This window comes from Sminthopsis crassicaudata, chromosome 1 (assembly GCF_048593235.1).
Source record: "Sminthopsis crassicaudata isolate SCR6 chromosome 1, ASM4859323v1, whole genome shotgun sequence".
NCBI classification, from domain to species: domain Eukaryota; kingdom Metazoa; phylum Chordata; class Mammalia; order Dasyuromorphia; family Dasyuridae; genus Sminthopsis; species Sminthopsis crassicaudata.
The window spans coordinates 7,035,748-7,060,109 of NC_133617.1; the positions used below are offsets into that span (position 1 = coordinate 7,035,748).

The 24,362-nt window shown below is 50.9% G+C and overlaps 2 protein-coding genes across 3 annotated transcripts in view; both read left to right on the forward strand.

The window, feature by feature from the left end:
* Nucleotides 1–3,818: 3,818 nt before the first annotated feature.
* Nucleotides 3,819–13,736, forward strand: LOC141552010 (uncharacterized). The gene is made up of 5 exons (XM_074284381.1): nucleotides 3,819–4,364; nucleotides 6,446–6,572; nucleotides 7,428–7,514; nucleotides 9,200–9,335; nucleotides 11,952–13,736. Exons 1-5 carry the CDS (start codon nucleotides 4,329–4,331, stop codon nucleotides 13,597–13,599), a joined length of 2,034 nt encoding a protein of 677 aa, XP_074140482.1. The 5' UTR covers nucleotides 3,819–4,328; the 3' UTR covers nucleotides 13,600–13,736.
* A 70-nt stretch (nucleotides 13,737–13,806) lies between these two features.
* LOC141551855 (uncharacterized) overlaps nucleotides 13,807–24,362 on the forward strand; it is a 38,130-nt gene continuing 27,574 nt past the window's right edge. The window contains exons 1-6 of one of the 2 annotated variants that reach the window (XM_074284130.1): nucleotides 17,159–17,256; nucleotides 17,566–17,630; nucleotides 17,762–17,888; nucleotides 18,132–18,215; nucleotides 19,673–19,847; nucleotides 20,165–21,638. In XM_074284130.1, coding sequence (XP_074140231.1) covers nucleotides 17,613–17,630; nucleotides 17,762–17,888; nucleotides 18,132–18,215; nucleotides 19,673–19,847; nucleotides 20,165–21,638 — 1,878 coding nt within the window. In that variant the 5' untranslated portion in view covers nucleotides 17,159–17,256; nucleotides 17,566–17,612. Of the gene's footprint in view, nucleotides 17,257–17,565; nucleotides 17,631–17,761; nucleotides 17,889–18,131; nucleotides 18,216–19,672; nucleotides 19,848–20,164; nucleotides 21,907–24,362 lie in introns of those variants that run through there. The other variant, XM_074284037.1, reaches the window with a different exon arrangement.

Here is a 24,362-nt window from a genome sequence, read left to right on the forward strand (position 1 = left end):
GTAGAAACATTTCTGAGTCAAAGGGGATGCATAGTTTGAGAATTTTTGGATATACTTCCAAATTGTTCTCTAGAAGGATTGGACCCATTCACAATTCCACCAACAATGTATTAGTGTCCCAGTTTCCCCACATCCCTCCAACATTCATCATTAACTTTTCTTATCATCTTAGCCAATCTGAGAGGTCTGTAGGGGTACCTCAGAGTTGTCTTAATTTGCATTTTTCTGATCAATAGTGATTTAGAGCATTTTTTCAAGTGACTAGAAATGGTTTTACTTTCTTCATCTGCAAATTGCCTGTTCATTTCCTTTGACCATTTATCAATTAGAGAATGACTTGAATTCTTATAAATTTGAGTCAATTCTCTATATATTTTAGAAATAAGGCCTTTGTCAAAACCCTTGGATGTAAATTCCCCCCCCCAGATTTCTGTTTCCCTTCTAATCTTGGCTGCATTAGTTTTGTTTGTACAAAAAAATTTACATTTAATATAATCAAAATTAATCACTTTGCATTCCATATCGTTCTCTAATTCTTCTTTAGACATAAATTCCTTCCTTCTCCACAGATTTGAGAGGTAGACTATCCTATGTTCTCCTAATTTGCTTATAGTATCACCCTTTATGTCTAAGACATAAATCCATTTTAACCTTATTATGATATAAGGTGTTAAGTGCTGGTCAATGCCTAGTTTCTGTCATCATATTTTTCCAATTTCCCCAGCAATTTTTATCAAATAGTGAGTTCTTATCCCCAAATCTGTGATCTTTGGGTTTGTCAAACACTAGATTACGATTGTTAAGGGACAGGTCAATTCTCCGAGAGCCTCCACAGCTGTGGATCATAGTATCTGAAGGAGTTGCAGGGCAGCCTTTGCTGACACAGGTGTTGAGGACTGGGAATGAGATAAATTGGAGGCAAAGGGAAGAGGAGAGAGGTCAGATAACTCCAGGGCTCCTCAGTCAGAGAGGTCAGAGAACAGCAACTGCCTCTCAGTGTCCTTGTATCATCCTCTCACAAGAGGAGATCCATTCTGGGTTGGACCTCCAGCAGCCACTGTCGGGGGCTCCCATGTATTCCAACAACTATAGCCATTGACTGTTGTGTCATGTGAGCCTAACCTATTCCACTGATCCACCACTCTATTTCTTAGCCAGTACCGAATGGTTCTGATGACTGCTGCTTTTTAGTATAGTTTTCAATCTGCTACAATTGAGCTCCTTTCTTGAACTACACTGCCCAGCATTCCAACTCAACTGCAGAGGTCACAACTCCATTGGGTGGCCACATTGTTAGAATACCCAAAAGACTATTTTATCCAGGATCCTGGATCCTGGTTGAGTTAAGGGCTAAATAAAATGCTGTTGCTGGATGGGTGATTGTTTCAGGTCCATGAAAACCTTCTGGGAGCACAGGGACTCCCTTAGTGGCCCTTGTTTTCCATGAAAGAATTCACAGAGCCCTTCTCGCTCAACCAGAACATTTTGTCCTTAGCCCAGAAACCCAGTTTTTCATTTTAATGTCTGACAAAATTCGAAGCGAAAACCCAGAAGTCATTTTCCCACCAAATACAAGAAACACATAAGCGTAGTGCTATTATTTTCACTTTTGCCACTGGATGTCACCTGAGACCTTTCAATCACACTTCCCAACCTGGGGACCGCACGCATACACAATTGCATTTAAAAATCAGGGTTTGGGCAATTAATTGGGTCTACATTTGGGCTTCTAATGGATCATCAGCTAGTGCAAAACACACACACATATATATCTTAAATTTAATTCCAAAAGCAAGAGCTGCAGATATTAATGCAAATAGAAAGTCAAGATAAATCTCAAACATAGCAAATGAATTCCAACATTGCTCAGAAAAGATTGGACTGTCCAACATTTAAGTAGAAAACTTATCCCTGGTCACAGAATCCCTCACAGAGAAATTCTCCCTTAGTGGAAAAATATTACACTTGGACCCACAAGAAGGAAGAAGTTGTTGTTTTTTTTTTTTTTTTTCCTCAAGGGATCTGGGGAGGAGGTTTCTCCTTGCCAAATCCCACCACTACCACCAATTGTTGTTGCTTTTGTTAAATATCACATGCAACAAAAAGATAAATGAAGGCAAGCTTGTCTGAGCAAAATTATGATTTCTCAGCAGGAGCACAAACTACCAATAAAGCAGGTCCCTTCCTAGCCTCAAAAAGTCAGAAGACCCCAAATGAAGATGCAACGTTTTTATAAGCATAGGACAAAGAGCGGCACAAAAGAAAGTACTCAGCCAGTAGCAGAGGTGTGAAGGATCGGAGCTGCTACTTTAAGGAAGGCGGTCGCGTGCCTGAGTGGTATGGAGACCACCGGTCTCTCGGGAACGCTTTTGTGAATTTGCTGGGTCCCAGCTGCGTCCTGACGTCACCAAAGGGGATCAGATAGTATCGCGCTGGACAAGAGTAGGGCTTGGAAAGGCCGGCTAGTGCAGGTCTCGGAGGTGTCCCGCAGACCTTGGGGGGGACCGTTTTTATGAGTACTGAGCCTCTAAAGCAGAGTTCTTCTTTAACGGTGATTGCTGGAAAGCTGGCGTTTAATGAGATAGTCTCAGCCTCTGAACTCTGGGGCTCCTTCACAGCGACACAGAGGTTTAGGCTACGGAATAGTCCCAGAGGAAATTCACTTACAGAGCAAACCCATGATAAGAAGCAAGGATCGGTATTAACCTCCGCTCCCCCACGCCCGCTGCTGGTTGGTCTCTGCACACCCAGCGGCGGCAGCCCAGGGACTGCCACAATTCTAGAAAGTGAATCTGTAGACGTTCGGGTGGCGGAATCGCCTCTTTCCTGTCACCTTTGTCACACTTCTCTTGCCCATGATGGGGGGCCAGAGCTGACGGGCTGGTTCTAGGGCTCGGCTCCCCCGGCTCTGGCCCAGAGGGGCTCTTTGATGCCCCGGTCTGCATGACCCTCCGGCCACCTCGGAGGCCAGCCTGGAGTCGGTGAGCAGGCATCCTGAGACTAAGGAGGACCCTCAGGGGGCTAAGGCTGGGCTGGAGTGTTCTGGAACTCCGGGGACCAATCTTCCCCGGCTGAGGGCTGATCTCCCGAGTGCGCAAACCTAAAAAACTCCTCGGGTCTCAGCGCGGGCTCTGCACGTATTTGCCCTAAGGAGGAACCTGAGCCCGAGACTAGACACTTAGAGAGAGACCCGAGCGTGACCTCGAGGCACCGGGCCAGCTCTTCCGGTCAAAGGATGCCGAGAGATTATGTTCAGGCACTTCGCTCCCTGAAAAGAAACAGCTTGGGAGAGCCTCACTGAGGGGCCGGCCCCCCCCCCCCCCCAGCCCGGGCCGGGCCCCCGGGAAAGCGCCGCGGAGAGCTTTCTGGGCGGGCGCTGAGCTTCCGTCTAACGGGATATCCTTTCATCCAGAAGGTCTTTGGAACCTCATCCTCGGGGAGGATGCTCTGCTCGGAGCGCGACGGCCCCGCCCCTAACTCGGTGGAAATACACAAGGTGGGGAGGAGCAAACCTTTAGGAGGGAGGGGAGGGGCTGAGCCTCGGAACGCCGGGCCTCGGGGCCATTCAGGGTGCGGGAGGGGGTCTGCACGGTTAGGGAGCCAGAGGGGGAGCACTCTGGGGTGGGCGCAGCGAACAGGCACTAATTAGGCGCCTTCTGTGCCAGGCGAGCTTTAGGCCTTTCCGTAGGAGCCTCACTACATCCAATACGCCCCCGAGCAGCTTCTAGAGATTGGGGGCGGGGACTCGAAGTGCGGTTCTGGGAAGGCGGTGCCTTTCCCAAGCCTGGGGCGGAATCGGGGCTCTGCGGGGCGGGCCAGTACTTCAGGCATGCGCACATGTCGCCTGAGCCTCGGGACTACATTTCCCAGAGACCCTTCCGATAATGCTCCCTGGCTTCCGGGTGGAGTGTGGGGAGAAGGCTGCTCGGCTTCCACGGTTGACGTCACTTCCATCCTCTGCTGGGTGGACTCCGCTGAGGCCTTGGCTGCCACCACAGCCCGAGCCCTCGAGTCCAGGGCTGGGGCGAATCGGGGCCAGAGCCGGCAGCCCGGCAGAGTGAAGGGCGCGGGAGAGCCACCGGGCACAGACTTCCGGAGCTTTTGGAAAGGGAGGGGGTGAGGGGAGCCGCGCTTGCGCAGTCAGTCCTCAAGGTGCTTCTGCAGCCACGCTCTCCCGCGAGGGGGCGCGCCCATTGGTCAGCACGAAGAGGGGTGGGTCAGTCTGGGCTCCAATCAGGAGCCACCTGGAAGACCTGCCCTCCGGGGGCGTGGCCGGCTTTCCCTCAGGCTGTTCTGCCCTCCCCGGTTCCCTTAAGTACCGGGCAGGGATGGCCCCGGGCTTCCCACCCGCCGGCGCCCTCCAGGTGAGTCTGCTCCGGAAACTGAGGCGGGGCGAGCCTGGGATGCAAAGTACTGGGGGGAGGGGCCGCCCCCCAGCCCCAAGGAAAACCTGGAGCCCGGACCCAGCCCCGCCCCCAGGTGTCCCCCAGCCCTGGGGGGGTGGGGCTTCCAGCATCCTAATGAGCCTCTTGCCCCGCGTGGCCCCCACCAGCGGGGGCCTCCCTGCTGCCCCTTCTCCCCCCCTCCCCCATGATTCACCTCAGGGGGGCCTCCCTGCTGCCCCTCCTCCCCCTCCCCCATGGTCCCCCACCAGCGGGGGCCTCCCTGCTGCCCCTTCACCCCCCCCCCTTCTCCATGACTCACCTCAGGGGGGGCTTCCCTGCTGCCCCTCCTCCCCCTCCCCCATGGTCCCCCACCAGCGGGGGCTTCCCTGCTGCCCCTCCTCCCCCTCCCCCATGGTCCCCCACCAGCGGGGGCTTCCCTGCTGCCCCTCCTCCCCCTCCCCCATGGTCCCCCACCAGCGGGGGCCTCCCTGCTGCCCCTTCTCCCCCTCTCCCCCATGGTCCCCCACCAGCGGGGGCTTCCCTGCTGCCCCTCCTCCCCCTCCCCCATGGTCCCCCACCAGCGGGGGCCTCCCTGCTGCCCCTTCTCCCCCTCTCCCCCATGGTCCCCCACCAGCGGGGGCTTCCCTGCTGCCCCTCCTCCCCCTCCCCCATGGTCCCCCACCAGCGGGGGCCTCCCTGCTGCCCCTTCTCCCCCTCTCCCCCATGGTCCCCCACCAGCGGGGGCTTCCCTGCTGCCCCTCCTCCCCCTCCCCCATGGTCCCCCACCAGCGGGGGCCTCCCTGCTGCCCCTTCTCCCCCTCTCCCCCATGGTCCCCCACCAGCGGGGGCTTCCCTGCTGCCCCTCCTCCCCCTCCCCCATGGTCCCCCACCAGCGAGGGCCTCCCTGCTGCCCCTTCACCCCCCCCTTCTCCATGACTCACCTCAGGGGGGGCTCCCTGCTGCCCCTCCTCCCCCTCCCCCATGACTCACCTCAGGGGGGGCTCCCTGCTGCCCCTCCTCCCCCTCCCCCATGACTCACCTCAGGGGGGGCTCCCTGCTGCCCCTTCACCCCCCCCTTCTCCATGACTCACCTCAGGGGGGGCTCCCTGCTGCCCCTCCTCCCCCTCTCCCCCATGGTCCCCCACCAGCGGGGGCCTCCCTGCTGCCCCTTCACCCCCCCCTTCTCCATGACTCACCTCAGGGGGGGCTCCCTGCTGCCCCTCCTCCCCCTCCCCCATGACTCACCTCAGGGGGGGCTCCCTGCTGCCCCTTCTCCCCCCTCCCCCATGATTCACCTCAGGCGGGGCTCCCTGGCTGCCCCCCCCATGGCCCTCCCCTGTGGGCCTTCCCCCTCTGCTGCGCACCTCCCCATTCCTCCCTCCCTTCTCTGGGCATCTGAGGAGCTGGACTGTTGAACTCGGGCGTCCCCCTTTTTGCACCCGTCCCCTTCTGAGGGGTCTGGGCAGAATCCTGTACTTTGAGAGGAACGGTAGGGGCGGGTAAAGCATCTCCTAACTCTGGGAGGGGCGCTGCTGTGCTCCCATGTTAGAGCTGAGGAAACTGAGGCTGGCAGCCTGACTGCCTTGGGTCATACAGCTGGTAACCAGCTGAGGCTGGACTTGAACTCCAGCCCTTGACCCCCCACAGCTGTCCCTAAGCCTTCCTTCCTGAGCTGTTGTGTGGGCCAGGGCCGGCAGAGCCCGGGGCCTCCTCGGGCAGGGCAGCCAGGAGGGGGGGGGGGGCCCTCGGACCACCCGATGAAGGCCCTGCAGAGGCCGGGGGAGCGCGGCCCTGCCCGTCTGCCTTCAAACGGCCTCGGGCTGACGGGAGAGCCGGCCCCTGCACCGAGGAGAAGCCGGGGAAGCCTTCCCCGCCCCGGGGGGGGCCCCCCCGGGAAGCCGGCCGAGCACCCGCAGAGGCTGGGCCTTCAGGCCGTTGGGAGCTAAGAGTGACCCTTTTGTGGCACGATTCTGAACCCGGCCCACAGAGGCTCCAGAAGGGCGAGACCCGAATCCCGACCTTCCCCCATTGGCCTGAGCTCCTTGTCTCTGGTGTTTCAGGGGTTGGTGACCTTCAGTGACGTGGCCGTGGACTTCACCCCGGAAGAGTGGGGGTGCTTGTGCCCCCCCCAGAAGGAGATGTACCGAGAGGTCATGCTCGAGAACTACGGGAACCTGGTCTGCCTGGGTGAGGAGCCTGGCTGCCCCTGGGGGGCTGGCTTCCCTCTCCCGGGGATGGGGCCCGGCCAATGAAGCATGCCTGCCGGGGTGGTCTCTGAGGCTGCCCCCTTCCTCAGGCCCAGGACCCCCCTGGTCTTCCAGGAATAGGAGTCGTCGACAGCCTCTCTCTGAGCTGGATCCCAGGTGGCGTCCAGGGTCCCATCCCCACTCTCGGGGCCATCGTCCCCGGCACCCTTCCCCGTCGTCCCCGGCACCCTTCCCCGTCGTCCCCGGCACCCTTCCCCGTCGTCCCCGGCACCCTTCCCCGTCGTCCCCGGCACCCTTCCCCGTCGTCCCCGGCACCCTTCCCCGTCGTCCCCGGCACCCTTCCCCGTCGTCCCCGGCACCCTTCCCCGTCGTCCCCGGCACCCTTCCCCGTCGTCCCCGGCACCCTTCCCCGTCGTCCCCGGCACCCTTCCCCGTCGTCCCCGGCACCCTTCCCCGTCGTCCCCGGCACCCTTCCCCGTCGTCCCCGGCACCCTTCCCCGTCGTCCCCGGCACCCTTCCCCGTCGTCCCCGGCACCCTTCCCCGTCGTCCCCGGCACCCTTCCCCGTCGTCCCCGGCACCCTTCCCCGTCGTCCCCGGCACCCTTCCCCGTCGTCCCCGGCACCCTTCCCCGTCGTCCCCGGCACCCTTCCCCGTCGTCCCCGGCACCCTTCCCCGTCGTCCCCGGCACCCTTCCCCGTCGTCCCCGGCACCCTTCCCCGTCGTCCCCGGCACCCTTCCCCGTCGTCCCCGGCACCCTTCCCCGCCTCAGCTGGATCTCTCAGAGCGAGGAAGGGATTACAGCGGAGTCACTAGTTTTGTGTGTTCATTTGGCAGGCCTGGCCATGACCAAGCCGGACGTAATCTGCCGGCTGGAGAGAGGGGAAGCCCCGAGGCTGCCGGGGGGCGACGGCGGCAGTGCAGGTGAGGCTGGGACCCGGGTCGTGGCACCCGAGAGCTGGGGGGTTCCTCGGGGGCTCCATGGGCGAGTGCAGGATGGCGTTCCCTCAGGATCCCTAGATTCTCAACGTGGTCTGGCTTGTGAACAACATGGGGGGTTATGGACTCCCCGCGGTACAGTGGGGTTCAGTGACCAGTCTTCCAGGAGACCGGGTCAGCGTGCAGGAGCTCTCCAGCGGGGTGCCCTGGGATGTCTCTTGGAATCAGGCCTGAAATAATGGTTATCGGAGACGCGGAGGAAGCCACTGATCACCGGTACTGGGGCGGTCCGGAGCCCAGGGAACATCTGACTTGTTGGGGGTCCGTCTGGCTCCAGGAGCCCAGCAGGTCCGCGCATCAGGGTCAGATCTCGGGGGACATAGAATTGTCATGTGAAAGGCCCTCTCGATGGGGAGAAGACGCCAGGAGTCCGTCACTGACCCCTCGCGCTTCCGGACGCGTCCAGCACTCGCACCTGCTCTCTGCGACTCCCTTGCCCCAGCAGAGCAGGTGGGATCCCTCCCCTTTCACAGCAGCGCTCTGTGAATCCTTTCTTTGATGGATCCTGAGTGACGTGCTCCCAAGGCCCTTCACCAGCCCGGTGCTCCTCTGGATGCTCCATCTTGTCAGTTTTCTTCCCAGTTCAGGGGCCCAGGATTGGTCCTGGTGCTGGGAAGGAGGGTGACAGCTGTCCCCTTCCCTGTTCTGCCCCTGAATCCCCTGGAGGCAGGGGTCCCCGCGCAGCAGTGGTCAGTGCTCCCTGTCCAACTCCCCAAAGCCCCAGCATCCTTTTCGGGGACATCCTTCAGCCCCATTTCCCTCATCCTTCCCTTCCAAAGTTGGGGTTTGGAGCCAGCTATGCAGTTGCCATTCCTCCTGTTCGGTTTGGCCCCAGTACTCCCCATAGGGCCCCCCTTCCCGGCACTGTTTGTTACCTGAAATCCAGGTTGACGAGGCAGAAGCGATCTGGCCTGCAGGTCTCTGGGAAGGAGGGCCAAGATCGGCCTGGTCCTCGAGGCCGTCCTCAACCCCAGGGGAAATGGGGGCTGCTTTGGTCCTTGCCTAGTCTTGGGCCCCTTCAGGAGCTGGTGACTCAGGAAGGAGCGGAACCCGGAGCCCCGCAGTACCCAGATAGATAAGGGTCCGGGCCAGGACCAGCTCAAGGGGAGAACTGGGTGGACTCTGGAAGCCCTCTCCTCCCTGGAGCCTGATGCTGACCCGCTCCCTGGACCCCCCAGCCCTACCTGCTCCCTCTGGGGGGGGGCAGCCCTGCCATGGCTCAGTACCCTGCAACTTTCAGCCTGATGGCCTTGGATCAAACAGAGGTGGAGCCCAGGAGCCCACGCGGGCCTCTCGGGCGCAGCCTCTGTCCTCCTGAGCTCAGGGACCGTGGAAGGGAGCTGCATTTTGTAGTCCTGTTTGCTTGTAGCTGTCATCTCTACAGTTAGTCTGGTGCTTCCCGAAGACAGGGCCTGCCTTTTTTTTGCTTTTATTTGTGTCCTCAGCACTTAACACAATGCTTGGCATGCAGTAGGTGCTTAATAAATGCTTTTAGACAAACTTCTGGCCATCCTTTTTCTTGCTCAGAATTTAGAAGACAGGTTTGAAAAAGTAGGAGTTCTCTTTCTTCCAGCTGGAAAAACAGCAGCTTTTATATTTCCCCCCCCCAGATTGCGGAACAGAGTCCGGTGCCAAAGAGTCAGCTCCAAAGCTTGGCACTTTGCTGGAAAAATCAACCTTGGAGCAGCTCACAAAGGGTCATTTGTGTGTGTCCGAGTGGGGAGAAGCTTCAGAACATGATGTCAGGTAGGAAGGGGGAAAACAGTCCTCTGTACAGTTTAATGGCATGTTTATCAGAGAGAGAGAGAGAGAGAGAGAGAGACAGAGAGAGACAGAGAGAGAGAGAGAGAGAGAGAGAGAGAGAGAGAGAGAGAGAGAGAGAGAGAGAGACAGAGAGAGAGAGAGAGAGAGAGAGAGAGAGAAGAGAGAGAGAGAGAGAGAGAGAGAGAGAGAGAGAGAGAGAGAGAGAGAGCAGAGAGACAGAGAGAGAGAGAGAGAGAGAGAGAGAGTGTCTGTGATTCTGTGTGTTTGAAGGGAGATTTTTAGTGTTTTTTTAAAGCAAGTATGTAACGTGTTTTTTTTTTTTAATTTCAAATTTATTTATTTTTATGAATTACCTCAGTTTTATTTTATTTTATTTTTCTTAGGGGTAATTTACATTATTACATTTTTCCATTACTTTTGTAAATTGGTATTTTATTTTTCCAAATATATATAAAGATAGTTTTCAATATTCACTTTTGCAAAACCTCTTCCAAAATTTTCTCCCTCTCTCTGCCCTCTCCCCTTCCCAAGACAGCAAGCAATCCAATATAGGTTAAACATGCAATTCTTCTAAATGTATTTCTATATTCATCCTGTTCTGCCAGAAAAATCAGATTAAAAGAGGAAAAAAATATGAGAAAGAAAAAAAAAAGAAGTAAACAATAACAACAACAAAAAAGAAAATACTATTCTTTGAGCCTCATTCAATCTCCAAAGTTCTCTCTCTGGCTGTGAATGCAAATGCTGCAGTTTTAGTGGAAATTCTCCATCTCCAATTTATAGATTTAAAGTATTTATAAATAAATACAATTCCACAGTCCGCTTTATAAACAAAGAAAGAGAGTAGAGCGAACAGTCTTTAACTCATCAGACAGTAAAGTGCTAACTTAAAATGGCCTAGGAATCTGGAGAGTCATTCTCTTGACAGCTCGGCCAAGGAGCTTCTGCCCTTATCCAGTCACAGAGGGATCAGATTACTCTCTGAACTTTTTCTAATGATTTCTCTTTTTGAACAGAAGTTTCTAACCTGGGATCTGTGAATATAATTTTTTTTGTGGGAAGGCAACTGGGGTTAAGTGGCTTGTCCAGGGTCACAAGCTAGGTAGTGTTAAGTGTCTGAGGGCAGATTTGAACTCATATTCTCCTTTCTCCATTGCTCTAACCATTGAACCATTTAGCTGTTCTTATGAACTTATTTTTAAATTGTTTTTGATAACTTTTTATTGACAGTACATATACATGGGTAATTTTTTACAACATTATCCCTTGCTCTCGCTTCTGTTCCTACTTCTCCCCTCCTTCCCTCCACCCCCTCCCTTAGACGGCAGGCAGTCTTATACATGTTAAATATGTTATAGTATATCCTAGATACAATCTATGTGTGCAGAACCGAACAGTTCTCTTGTTGCACAAGAAGAATTGCATTCAGAAGGTAAAAATAACCTGAGCAGGAGAACAAAAATGCAAACTTTAGTTGTGAACTTATTTTTAAAGATATTTTGATAACTTTATTATAATGTTATTGATTTCCTTTGCAACCCTAAGTATTTTTATTTTGTTCATTTAAAAAAAAATGATTCGGAGGGGTTCTTGGGCTTTCCTAGATTACCACAAGGTTGGTCCAACATACCAAAACAAGTTATGAACTTGTGCTTTAAAGACTGGTTAGAACTTTAGAAAAGATGTTAGAGAAGAATTTCACAATATGCTTCCACTAAGATTAAAGAGGTGTCCCAAGAGAAGTGTTCTAAGACATTAGACATTCTATATGGTTCATAGCATTTTCACTCTTTTTGTTGTTGCTTGCTTGCATTTTATTTTGCTTTTTTTTTTTTTACTGGTTTTATTTTATTTTTCTTGTGCAGCATAATACTTGTATAAAAATGTATGCATATATTAGATTTAACATATATTTCTACCATGTTTAACATATATTGAACTACTTACTATTTAGGGGAAGCCGTGGGGGAAAAGAGGGAAAATTGAAACACAAGGTTTTACAAGGATTAATGTCAAAAATTGTCCATGCATATGTTTTGAAAAATAAAAAGCTTTCATTTAAAAAAAGAAAATCACTGATCACATTGTTAGATATAACAATGATGGGAAAAAATTAGACATTCTAATATTCCTTTATCCTAAAGAAAAATCTCAGTAAAGTAAGAACTGCAAAAATATGTCAAAAGCTATAGTCTGTGACCAATTTTCTTCCCTCAATGAAGAGTCTCTGTAGGAAAGCAATTGGGTTCCTAAAGAAATAATTATTGCGAGCACCCCAGAAGTCAGGAGGACCTGAGCTAAAATCTGGTTTCAGACACTTAACACTTCCTGGCTGTGTGACCTTGGGCAAGTCACTTAACCCCAATTTCCTCAGCCCCCTCCCCCCCAAAAAAAGAAAGAAAGAAAGAACGATTGATCTGGGCTAGTCACAACTCCAATTACCTTGCAAAAACAAACATTTATAGAGTCTAATTTCTCCTAGCTTTTTTCCAGAGGTGGGGGATCATGAGTATGGAATGCTGCATCTGGCTTTCATTACATTTAAATGTAATAAATGTGTGAAAATTTTTAATCACAGTTCATCCTTGCCCTTTACAGAATTCATACTCCTGAAAAATCCTATAAATGTAATAAATATGAGAAAGCTTTCCACAAAAGCTCACAACTTACCATACACCCAAAAATCCATCCTAGCAAGAAACTTCATGAATGTGAAGAATGTGGGAAGACCTTCAGCGTGAGAACAGGTCTTACTCGACATCAGAGAATTCATACCAGAGAGAAGCCCTATGAGTGCAGTGACTGTCTGAAGGCCTTCACTCAGCGATCACACCTTACTCAGCACCAGAGACTTCACACAGGAGAAAGACCTTATGAATGTAACGAGTGTGGGAAAGCCTTTATTGTGAAAACTGGGCTTATTCAACATCAGACAACTCATACTGGGGAGAGACCTTACGAGTGTAACGAGTGCGGAAAAGGCTTCAGTTTGAGGACAGATCTCACTCGACATCAGAAACTTCACACCAGAGAGAAACCTTATGAGTGTTTTGAATGTGGAAAGGCTTTCCATTGGAGCTCCCACCTTACTCAGCACCAAAGAATTCACACTGGAGAGAAACCTTATGGATGCGGTGAGTGTGGGAAGGCTTTTCACCAGAGGTCGAGCCTTAATGAACATCAGAGAATTCACACAGGAGAGAAACCTTATGAATGCAACGAATGTGGAAAGGCCTTCAGTAGGAGCTCACGACTTACTGTCCACCAGAGAATCCACACTGGAGAGAAACCCTATGAATGTAGTGAATGTGGGAAAGCCTTTAGCAAGAGTTCACAGCTTATAGTACACAAAAGAATCCATACTGGAGAGAAGCCTTATGAGTGTAACGAATGTGCGAAGGCTTTCAGAAGTAGCTCAGGACTTATTCAACATCAAACCACTCACACTGGAGAGAAACCTTATGAATGTAATGAATGTGGGAAGCCCTTCAGCCATAGCTCACATCTTATTGTACATCAAAGAATTCATACAGGAGAGAAACCTTATGAATGTAACGAATGTGGGAAGACATTCCGTTTGAAGACAAGTCTTACTCAACATCAGAGAATTCACACTGGAGAGAAGCCTTTTGAATGTAATGAATGTGGAAAGACCTTCAGTGTGAGAAAACGGCTCACTCTACATAAGAGAATTCATAGCCGAGAGAAAAGTTTGGAATATTTAGAATGTGAGAAGACCTCTCATGGGACATCACAGCTTACTCTACGGGAGAGGATTCCTTCGGGAGAGAAACGTTTTGAGTGTTTTGAGTGTGGGAAAGCCTTCCATGGAAGCTCACAGCTTATCCTACATTGGAGAATTCACACTGGGGAGAAACCTTTTGATTGCATTGACTGTGGCAAGGCCTTTAGGCAGAGATCACAGCTTACTGTACATCAGAAAATTCACACTGGAGAGAAACCTTATGAGTGCAGTGAATGTGGGAAGGCCTTCATCCGCACAACAGATCTCACTCGGCATCAGAGGATTCATACTGGAGAGAAACCTTATGAATGTAATGAGTGTGGGAAGGCCTTTAGCCAAAGGTCCCAACTCACCGTCCATCAAAGAATTCATTCCGGAGAGAAACCGTATGAATGTGATGAGTGTGGGAAGGCCTTCAGTCAGAGATCCCAGCTTCTTGTACATCAGAGAATTCATTCAAGAAAGAAATCTTATCCTCCTTTATCTTCTTTCAACAATTAAGTACTTATTTCTCTCCTCCTTTGCCTTTAGATCATCACAGTTAAAAGCTTTTCCTCCTGCATCGTTAATTGTACATTCTCTTTTTGTTGTGTCTTGGCTTTTTCCCATATTCATTAAGTTGATTGTTCTCCAAGATTCTGTCCTGGACTCTCCTCTCTTTTCCTTACACTTGCTCTGTTGGGAATGTCCCTCAGCCCTGTTTGGGTAATTAGCATGTTAAAAACAAAAAGATCCTATTGAGAAAAGGCAGGGTTATTCTGGGCCTTTTCTCTTTTTGAAATGGCCTTTAGGTTCAGAATGTCTAAGGATTTCCCATTATTTCCATTTTATTGGTGTTGAAATGGGGGGGACGACTGTTGTGGCAGCAGTGAGGATTTGCTGTTGCTTTCATCTGAATGTGCCCACTGCCCTGCTGAGTGTCCTGCAGAACTCATTCTCCTGGCCTGGAGGGCCGGCCCACTTCCCACTTTGTCGTGACCCTTGAGGACATCGCCATCTGTCCAGTCACCTAGGCTTGCACTCTTGACATCGTTGTTCTGTCTCCTCACTTACCAACTTGTCGTTTCTTTCCTGACAGCTCTGCCCTTTGTCCCCTGCTCTTCCTCCCACAGCCACTGCCCTCGTCCAGCCCTCGTCCCCTTCCTCCTGGATTATTGCAGCAGTCTTATGTTTTGTCTCACCGGCCCAAGTCTGTACTGTTCCACTCCCACACACAAAACTGCCAATGCACAGTCCGAGGACACCATACAATTCCCTAGCAATTCTGTTTGACTTCTACAATTCACCACAACCTGATTCCTTCCTTGCCCTTCCTTAAACCCAGTACCTTTTGTCCCCATACTGCCTTTTTCTCAGGCTGGGAAGGCTTTCCCTGCCATGCTGAGATCCTAACCCTGGTTTCCATTAAGGAGCTACGAAAGGGCCTTCCCCTCTAAAGTTGTCCCCCATCAGCTTGGTATTGATATCATTGGTACCGATAAATCAGTATCCACGCCTCCCACGTTTGAATGTTAGTTTCTTCAGGGTAGAGACTGTTTTGGGGGGTGGCACAGTGAGCATTTCTAAAAATGCTTCTTCATATTGTAATGAATCAAATATCAGAGATTCAATAGAATCAATCCGTGATCCAGACTTTTTCCACATCTAAGACTAATGTCCCTCACCCTGTCCCCTCAATCATGCATGTCTTTTCTGTATTAAATTTGCCATTGGGCACAAATATTGCACAACTCTGAACCCATTAAAAGGAAATGCCTTTACAAATGCTTTACTCATGCCTTTGGTCACTGCAGTCATTTCTAGAAGTTAACTTGGTCCTAATTCTCTCCTTTTCTGAACTTTGCTGTTTCTGTCAAAGATCCAGGCTCCCAGTTCCCAAACCCACAGCTCTCCCTCCTTCCCTCACTCCTAGGTCCAGTTGGTCAACAAACTCTGTGGCCCTCCCTGCTTACCTCTCCTGCACCCATGCGTTTTTCCCTCTACCACTCTGATTGCAGCCCCCAGCACTCTCCCCCCGCCTAATCCCCCAAACTCCTCATTGCTGTCCCTGTTTCCAATGAAACTCTGGTCTGCTCAGGTCTGCTAAGCCGCGAGACAGTAGGTGGCTCTGTTTAGCCCCAAGAGCCCCAGACAGTCAGACTGGACAGCCTTATTATCTCCCCCCACTCCCAAGTGCGCAGGGCTCCTCTTGGTTCCTGAACCTCCGGCAACTTGGCAAAGTCTTTGGAGCCATCTGCAAAGGGTTGTATGTGAATATGTAAAAACCAAATGCATATATATATATATATATATATATATATATATATATATATATATATATATATATAATATACATACAACATTTTCGTTTCCCGATGGAAAGAAATAGTTTCTCTGCCATACTGGCCTTCTGACTCAAGTTAGTGCAAAGATCCGGGTTCGAGGATCTACATGAAGTTGGTGCCTGAGAATCTACAATAAGCCCGAGCTTTATTTCTGTCATCAAGTCTGAAAACAAATGACCAAATCACAGAGGTTACCACAACCACAGTGAACCCTGAGAAATAAAAATGGAAAAATATGGCCCATGGTGGTCATAAGCAGGAAGCCTTCTTTATTCTTGTTATTATTTTGTTATTCCATGCCGGCGCCTCCTCTGATACCAAGGAGACCTTGGTGTGGCTGAAGCTCAGTTACATAGTGATCTGACAATAAGCCCCTGATTCACTGCAGGGTTTCATGACTGGTGGGGGGGGTACCACAGGTGCTTACCTGAGCTCAGGGACCCCCTGGGGCTGGTGTGGAAGCAGTTCTGGGATTCTGCTGCAGCCAGGTTCATCCAGAGGGTTGTTATGCTGAGCTCTGGGGATCCTAAGCACCCCCCCCCCGGGAAAGCATGCACACACTGTACAGCGGCACGGAAAGACAAGTTTGGCCCCGGACCCCAGCTGGGGAGGGAGATGAATGAGGGGCAAAGCTGGGGGGGGGGAGTACGTGCTCAGGTGGGCTGAGCTAGGAGGCTCCACGCCCTAAAGGGGCTTGTTGAAAAGCCGCCCTCCTCAGGCCCCCTAATGTTCAGTTTGGGGACATGCTGAACATGGGGAGCTCGCGGCTCCTCGCAGCTCAGAACCGCGGGGCCCCATAGTGGGGAGTCCGGAAGGCTGGTCTCCAGGGCTCAGCCGCTTCCCGGCTGTGGGAGCCCGTTTCCTCGTCCATAAACCAGAGTCCTGGAGAGGAAGTGGCCAGCCCCTCCAGTGCCTCTGCCCCCGACATCGCTGAGTCAGACACAAGCTCTCCCTCTTGGGCATCCTCCAGTCGGACAAGCAGCACCTTGGAGAGCGCACAAAGGCGGCTTTCCGGGACAAGCTCCGCCTCCTGCTCCAGGAATCTTCCCCGCCCATGTGCTGGAAGCGGACTCTACCTGGGGGCCGTAATCCCCCACCCCCCGCCCCCGGAGAGCTCGGAGACCGCGGCTTTGGGGAAGGCTCCTTGGACCCAGATCTTCTCCCGGTCTGACTGCCTCTTCCTCCGGAGCCTTCTTTTTGTAAGGCTAATACTGAGCGCTCCGGCGGGGCTGCCCCGTACAGGGGGTGTGGGTCAAAGCGCGGGGCATCCGCGGGAGGGGCCTGGGCGTGGGCAGTGACCACGTGGCCAGGAGATGGTCACCTGCTCGGGCTGGACCAGAAAAAAGCATCCAGAGGCATAACGACTTTTCACGTGACGGCGTCGCCGCTGGGCTGGGTCAGCACCAGGATGAGAGCCGCTTTCTGGCTTTTTCTCATTAGGAAGTGAACTTGGAACCTGGGGCTCCCGGCGCGGCGTGACGGGGCTGGCGCAGGGCTGCTGGGCAGCAGGGAGGCTCCAGGGGACCGGATGCAGCTTGTGCCCAGTCGGCTCCCTTGGCTGGCGGTGGGGGGGTGCGATGCGGTCCGGGATAAGCTCAGGTCCAGAGCTCAGCAGTTCCTGCTCTCCTGGCCCGCTGGACCTCCTGACTACATTTCCCAGAAAGCTTTACGAGCGCGGCTGCCACCTCCCGGTGCGGTTCCGGGACTGCAGCACCTCCGTCCCCCAAGTAACGTAACTTCCGCTCCTCTGTCCCGGGCGCAGACTCGCGGCCGCCTCAGCTCCGTCCCTTCAGCCTCCGCCGTGCTCGGCGTCCGAGAGTCACGTCCGGCCCGGGTGAGCAAGGGCTCGTGGCCAAGCGGAGGCCTGAGCAGTCCGGGGCCACGATCCTCCTGGGAGTGGGGGGGAGGGGAAGCGAACGCGCTGATTGGTTAACTAGAAAGGGGTGTGAGGCTAGAAAACCAATCAGCGGCGCAGCCGCCCCTATGACTTTCTCGGGGTGGGGGTCCGGGGTTCCGGAAGCGCGTGCGCAGATTCTTCCCCTCTCACCTCCTAGGGAGCATTCCCTAAGGACTGGGGTGGGGGCGTGGCTTCCCGGAGGCCCACCCCCATACACACGTGCTCACGTTTTTCTTTCCTCCTCAGCTCCGCCCTCTAAGACTCGGCCCTCCCCGTCCCTAGAGGAGTGAGGCATGGCCCCAGGGCCTGAGGTGAGCGAGCCGGCCTGTAGGGGGCGCCGCGGCAGGGGGGGGGGCGGCGGCGGGTTCCTCCTCCCCTCCTCTCGGGCGCCTCTCGTGGTAGCCCGGGCCCCTGGTCAGCGCGCCTGTGCTTGGGCTTGCAGGGCTCCGTGACCTTCCAGGACGTGGCCGTGACCTTCACGGCGGAGGAGTGGGGGCGCCTGGCCGCCCCCCAGAGGGAGCTGTACCGGGAGGTGATGCTGGAGAACTTCGGGCACCTGGCCAGCCTGGGTGAGGGGCGCCCTGGGGGCGGGGACAGGGGCGGGGCTTCATCCCGGGAAGTGAAATACCTGCGGGCCTGGGTGAGGGGCGGGAGCCCCCCTCCTCCCTCTCCGGTTCCGAGGCTGCCCCTCCCCTTCCCGGAGCTGACCCTGCCTGGCCCGTGCTCCGGGGGACTCCCCCTCCTCCCCGTCATTTCCAAGGGGGCGGGGCTCCTCGCAGGGGTCTCTGACCCCAGGTCTTTTCAATGCCCAGGCCTGGCCGGTTCCAAGCCCGCCGTGATCTGCCAGCTGGAGAGAGGGGAAGCCCCTTGGAAGTCCCAGCGGGATGCGGGTGCAGGTGAGAAAATGCCTCCGGCACCTCCTCTTCCTCCCTCTGTGCTCCCCCCTTCCTGTGCTGCAACAGTCAGGCCTCATGAAGGGGCAGCCACTGGTGTGAGTGCCCCCCTGGGGAGGTGCCAGCACACCTGTGTGAGTGCCCCCCTGGCAAGTACCAGAACTCGGCACCTGTGTGAGTGCCCACCTGGCAAATACCAGGACCCAGGCACCTGTGTGAGTGCCCACCTGGGCAGGTGCCAGGACTTGTGCAGCCCCCCGCTCCATCCTCAGGTACCCACGTACAGCACTTTGCCATCTTTTGGAAAGTGCTTAATGATTTTAGAGGGATTTTATTCCCGTGAGGGACCAGCTTGGAGGCCCGTCCTGGTCACAGGCCCACGGAGTCCCAAGGCAAGGGCAGACTCTGAGCTTGGCGGCTCTGGTCACGTCACCGCGGTTTCTGCTTGTGGGTGAGAAGAGGCTGGAGAAGGAGACAGACAGCGGGGGTTTTGGGCCGGTTTCTCAGAGCCCCCCTCTCCCCCCCCAGGCCGCGACGCCAGAGCCAGGACTATTTTAGGTGATTTTTACTTTGACATAAACTTGGAAGAGAGCACACGAGTGTATTCAGCCTCTTCAGGGGATCCCTCACCCACCCTACCTGGGACAGAAGTGTCTTGTGAGCCTGAGGAGAAGCTCTTTCAGTTGGCCCAGACCTCCCTGTCAGGCTTGGGGTGCTGGCTCACTGAGGGGGTGCCGAGCCCCCAGGAGGAGTCATTAGTGAGGCGGTCTGGGCACCACTGGGAAAGGGGGCCTGGGGTCCCCGAGGAGCATCTCCTTCCCATGGAATTAGAGGGTTAAAATCCAGCCTCAGACCTTTTCTTCTTTCCTCCATCCCTCGGCAGAGGCCTTGCAGTGGGATAGCTGGGTCACCAGCCCGCGCTGCTTGGGCACTCCCAAGTTGTTCTGCAGAGTAGCTGTACCCATTGATGGATCCCCAAAGAGCCTCGATGGCTCCCCCAACAGGTCTTTTGGGAAATTTGCAGCAGAGTTCTCCCCTCTGAACTGCTGTCCTTTGCACCTCAGCTTCATTGGATCTGTTTGTGCAGACCCCTTTAAATTTTACAGGACCACAATGATCCATTTTAGTCACCTTCTTTGCTCCTATGAAATGCAGAACTGGGATCAAAGAGTGGAAACTACAGAGGAGTCCCTTGTGACTTGGTCCAAGAACCTGAACTCTAGTGAGAAATGCATGGAGCTTTAGTCTGAATTACAGTTCCCTTGCTCAGCCTTGACGTTGGCATTGCCATTGTGATCTTTGGCAAGTCAACAGATCTTTCTAAATTTCACCATTTGGCAAAGGACTATAAGTTTGAAAGCTTTGAAGACCAGAGACTATTTTGACAATTTGGAAGAACTCCAAAAGACTGTGCAAATATGTTATGTCTCTGATATAATTGACACATTTTATTCTTTCAGACCTGGAGGTGGTATCCAAAACCAAGGAGCCAGCTCCAAAGATTGCCCTTTTTATGGAGGGATCATCCTGGGAAACCCTCACAAAGGACCTTCCCTGTGTCTTCAAGTTGGGAGACACCACAGAATGTGATGCTCAGTTAAAGAGAAATCAAAGAAATATGGAAAAACATTCGAGGTAAGTAAAAACTATCTTATAGAAAAGTGCTGTTGAAGTAAGAGGCCATGAAAGTAATAGACATGATGGCAGCTTTTTTCAGTCCTTTTTCCACAAGGAAGAGTCTCTATAGGAAAGACATGTGTGATACCCAGATAAAAGAGTCTAAAATTAAAATACTCATTGAAGTTATTGAATAAGTTAGAATAAATGTGAAGTGCTTCAGCAGTAATTTAGGTCTGTTGGTTATCATAAGATACATATTTGAGAGAAATCTTACCAACATCATGAATGGGAAAGCTTTTTAACCACAGTTCATTTATTACTTCCCATCACAGAATTCACACAGGAGAGAAGCCCCGTAAATGTAACGAATGTGGGAAGCCCTTTCGTCAGCGCTCACAACTTATCGAACATATGCGAATTCATACTGGAGAAAAACCTTATGAATGTAAGATATGTGGGAAGGCCTTCAGACGGACCACAGGACTTATTCAACATCAGACAACTCATACCGGAGAGAGACCTTATGAATGTAATGAATGTGGGAAGGCTTTTACCCGAGTCACAGATCTTACTCGACATCAAAGGATCCATACTGGAGAAAAACCTTATGAGTGCAAGGAATGTGGGAAGGCCTTCACCCAGATCATAGACCTTACTCGACATCAGAGAATTCACACTGGAGAAAAACCTTATGAATGTTTTGAGTGTGGGAAGGCTTACCATGGGAGTTCACAACTTACTCGACATCAGAGGATTCACACTGGAGAAAAACCTTATGAATGCAATGAATGTGGAAAGGCTTTTAGCCAGAAGTCACAACTTACTGTACATCAGAGAATTCATACTGGAGAGAAGCCTTATGAATGCAAAGAGTGTGGGAAAGCCTTTAGCCAGAGCTCACAGCTCACTCTACACCAGAGAATTCACACTGGGGAAAAGCCTTATGAATGCAAAGAGTGTGGGAAAGCTTTCAGTCAGAGCTCACAACTTACTCTGCATCAGAGTGTTCACACTGGAGTGAAACCTTATGAATGTAATGAATGTGGGAAGGCCTTCAGTTGTTTCACAATACTTACTGAACACCAGAGAATCCATACTGGAGAGAGGCCTTATAAATGCAATGATTGTGGGAAAGCTTTCAGCCAGAGCTCACAACTGACTCTGCATCACAGAATCCATACTGGAGAGAAACCTTATGAATGTAATGAATGTGGAAAGGCCTTTAGTCGCTTCACAATTCTTACTCAACATCAGAGAATTCACACAGGAGAAAAGCCCTATGAATGTAACGAATGTGGTAAGTCTTTCAGCTGGAGTACAGGACTTAGTCGTCATAAGGCAATTCATAATGGAGACAAACCTTACGAATGTAAAGAGTGTGGGAAGGCTTTCCATGAGAGCTCACAGCTTATTCGACATCAGAGAATTCATACTGGAGAGAAACCTTATGAATGTTTTGAATGTGGCAAGGCCTTTAGTCGATTCACAATACTTACTCAACACCAGAGAATTCATAGTGGAGAGAAACCTTATGAATGTTTTGAATGTGGAAAATCTTTTAGCAGAAGCTCCCAGCTTACTCTGCACCAGAGGACTCACACTGGAGAGAAACCTTATGAATGTTTTGAATGTGGCAAGGCTTTCAGCCAGAGTTCACAATTGACTCTACATCAGAGAATTCATACTGGGGAGAAACCTTATGAATGTAATGACTGTGGGAAGGCCTTCCGTGATAGCTCACAACTTTCTCGACATCAGAGAATTCATGATGGAAGGAAATCCTATGAATGTAAACAGTGTGGGAAGGCCTTCTGCCAGAGAATAGAACTTAACCTACACCAGACAGTTCACATTAGAGAGAAATCTTAGGAAAAAAAAAAAAAAAAGTGAAAAGGCCAGAGAATAGAACTTATTTGGTTTCCGTAATTCATACTAGACTATAGCCTTTAATTGGTAAAACCTTTTAAAGATAATGTGAGAAAGGTTTTATTTAGAGCATACCTTGATATTTACAAAATTCAATCTAGTGGGAAAAATTATAGATAAAACAAATTTATATATATATATATGTATATATATATATATATATATATATATTTTTTTTTTTTTTTTTAGTAGCTGTTATAAAATTTTTTCTCTTTCAAGTTCCCAACTACCTCTTTTTCTCTGTTCCCATATTAGATTTCACTGAGAAAGTTGTGGTTATCTTTTTTTTTTTTTTTTTTTTTTTTTTTTTTTAGTCCAGTCCTTTGATTAGTCTTTTTCCCCCATTCTCATTTTTAAAATATATTTTTGGATGGTTTTTAGTTTTACATCATTGTAATTTCCCTCTCTTTCCTTCTGGATTGAATTTGTCTTTATGAATGAAAGAAAAACATTTACACAAATAGGGACCACATACGATAGTGCACAAGCTATTCTGAGATAGTTCATGAGCTTTGAGCTGCAGGAGAGAAGTTCATTTTTGTGATCTCTTTTGGATCTTCATTGGCTTTTTCGTTTCTCAGAGCACACTTTCCTTTTCAGGATCTTTTCATTTCCATTGTTTTCATCCTTGTATTATAGAATTATTTTCATCTCACTTCTTTTGCTCTGCATAAGTTCACACCAATCTTCCAGTGTTTCCCTGACTGCCTCATAATTAATTTATGCTGCACAATAATATTCCATTATAATTACATTAACCATGGTAAATTGAGCCAATCCCAATTGGGCTTTTTCACTTTACTCCTCAAATATCCTCAGAATCACTATTTTCTCCTTCATGATTCTGGTTATAGAGGATTCCTTACAAATACAAAATTCCCTGCCTCCACACAACACTTTGGACCACATTCTAGAGTCATCTCTTATATTCCTTCAATCCATCTTCCAGTGGTTCCTTCCAAGCTGCTTACACACAAGGTCAGATTTCATCAGTGCTTATTTGACCCATTCCCCCGTTTGTTTCTAAGCCCCCAAAGTAGTCATCAGTAATCACTGCCCAACATAATGGCCTTTCGTCAATTCCTATTCCCTCTTTTCCCTCTATGAATTAGTCACCTGTTTTCACTGCCTTGTACTTCAACTCTCTACTTCAACTTTTGAAACATTTTGCTGAGTCTTTTCTGTCTTTTCTCTGACTTTGTTCTTTTCTTGATTCCTTAAATTTAACAATCCTCAGAGTTCTGTCTTTGGCCCCCCTTTTCTTTCCTCTTTCTTTTCCTCCTTTCTTCCTTTCCCTCTTTCCCCCTTTCCCCACTTCCTGTTAACAGTCTCATTCAGCTATGCTAGATTGACCAAGAAGTAAAAGACAAACTGGCCAGGAAAGACCCCCCCCTCACCCCCTCCCGGAATGCTTTTCATTTGTTTTCCAGTTTTTCAGTTACTTGGTACCACATTCCTTTTATGGTAAATGCATTTACTTTGTAACAGGCATTTATTAAGCTCCCACTGTATGCCAGACACTGTGTTAGACTCAGGGACACCAAGTTTAAACTGACAAATCCCTGGCCTCTAGGACCTTACAGTGTAGTAGGGGAAACATTATAGAAAATGCATACAATGTAAATACAGAACAGTATCCAGGGATTGGCAGCCCCTTTGGGGGTGATAGATATGAGAAACTGTCCGTGGATAAGGCATTACTAAGTACTTTGACTTTCAGCAGAGATTCTGAGAGGCTGAGCAGAGAAAGACAACATTTTAGGTTTTAGGGTTCAGCCATTACAAAGGCAAAGGGGCAGGATGGAGTGTCTTGTGGTAGGGACAGCAAGGCCAGATGGGCTGGACAGAATGGGTGAAGCGGGATACTGAATAACAGGGTAGGAAGGGCAGAAGAGTGAAGTGTGGAGCCTATGTTTGGTTCTAGAGGCAATAGGGATCCTTTGAAGTATGTTCAACAGGAAAGTGGCATGGTCCAGAACAGTGGCAATGGTCTGTAAGAGAGCTAATGAATGACCCAGCTAAGGAGATGGCCATTGGAGTGCAAGGAAAGACACGATCTGAAACAAAGGCAGAATTAACCTTATTTGGCAACTCATTGCTTGGGGAATAGAGGGAGACTAAGGAAAATTCTGGCACTTTTAACAAAACCAGCCTGGGTGATTGAAACAGTGCCCTTGACACGAAGAGGGATTTTGGAAGAGGCTGGGGTTTGGCAGAAGGAACGACAGTTCGTTTTTAGAAATGATGCACTGGGCATGCCCCTAGTCAGGGTCTGGCTGTAGAACTGAAGCAAGGGAAGGTAGCGGGGCTGGGCTAATGTTTGGAAACTTCCCATCTGTCACTGGCATCACATTCAATGCCATGTTTCCCAATGGGAGGATACCTGCTTATTTTCTCTTGTGTTCTGGCTCAGCAGCATTTATCTCAAAGAATTTAGAAAATATTGAAACCTTAGATTCAGTAGACTAGCATGGAGGAGCCCCCTCCTTGGGGAGCCTCCTTAGCAGGGAATTAAACAAGAGGCGAACCAAGATTCTGAAAAACCAATGGAGTGACCCAGAAGAGGGAATAAGGGTCTGATGCTTGAAGTCTGGACTGGCCATG

Bases quoted from the DNA above. Each gene is read 5' to 3' on its own strand.
- LOC141552010 (XM_074284381.1), top strand. From the start codon at position 4,329: ATGGCCCCGGGCTTCCCACCCGCCGGCGCCCTCCAG. The intron at 4,365-6,445 runs GTGAGTCTGCTC...CTGGTGTTTCAG, and splicing joins CACCCGCCGGCGCCCTCCAG to GGGTTGGTGACCTTCAGTGA. The intron at 6,573-7,427 runs GTGAGGAGCCTG...TTCATTTGGCAG, and splicing joins CGGGAACCTGGTCTGCCTGG to GCCTGGCCATGACCAAGCCG.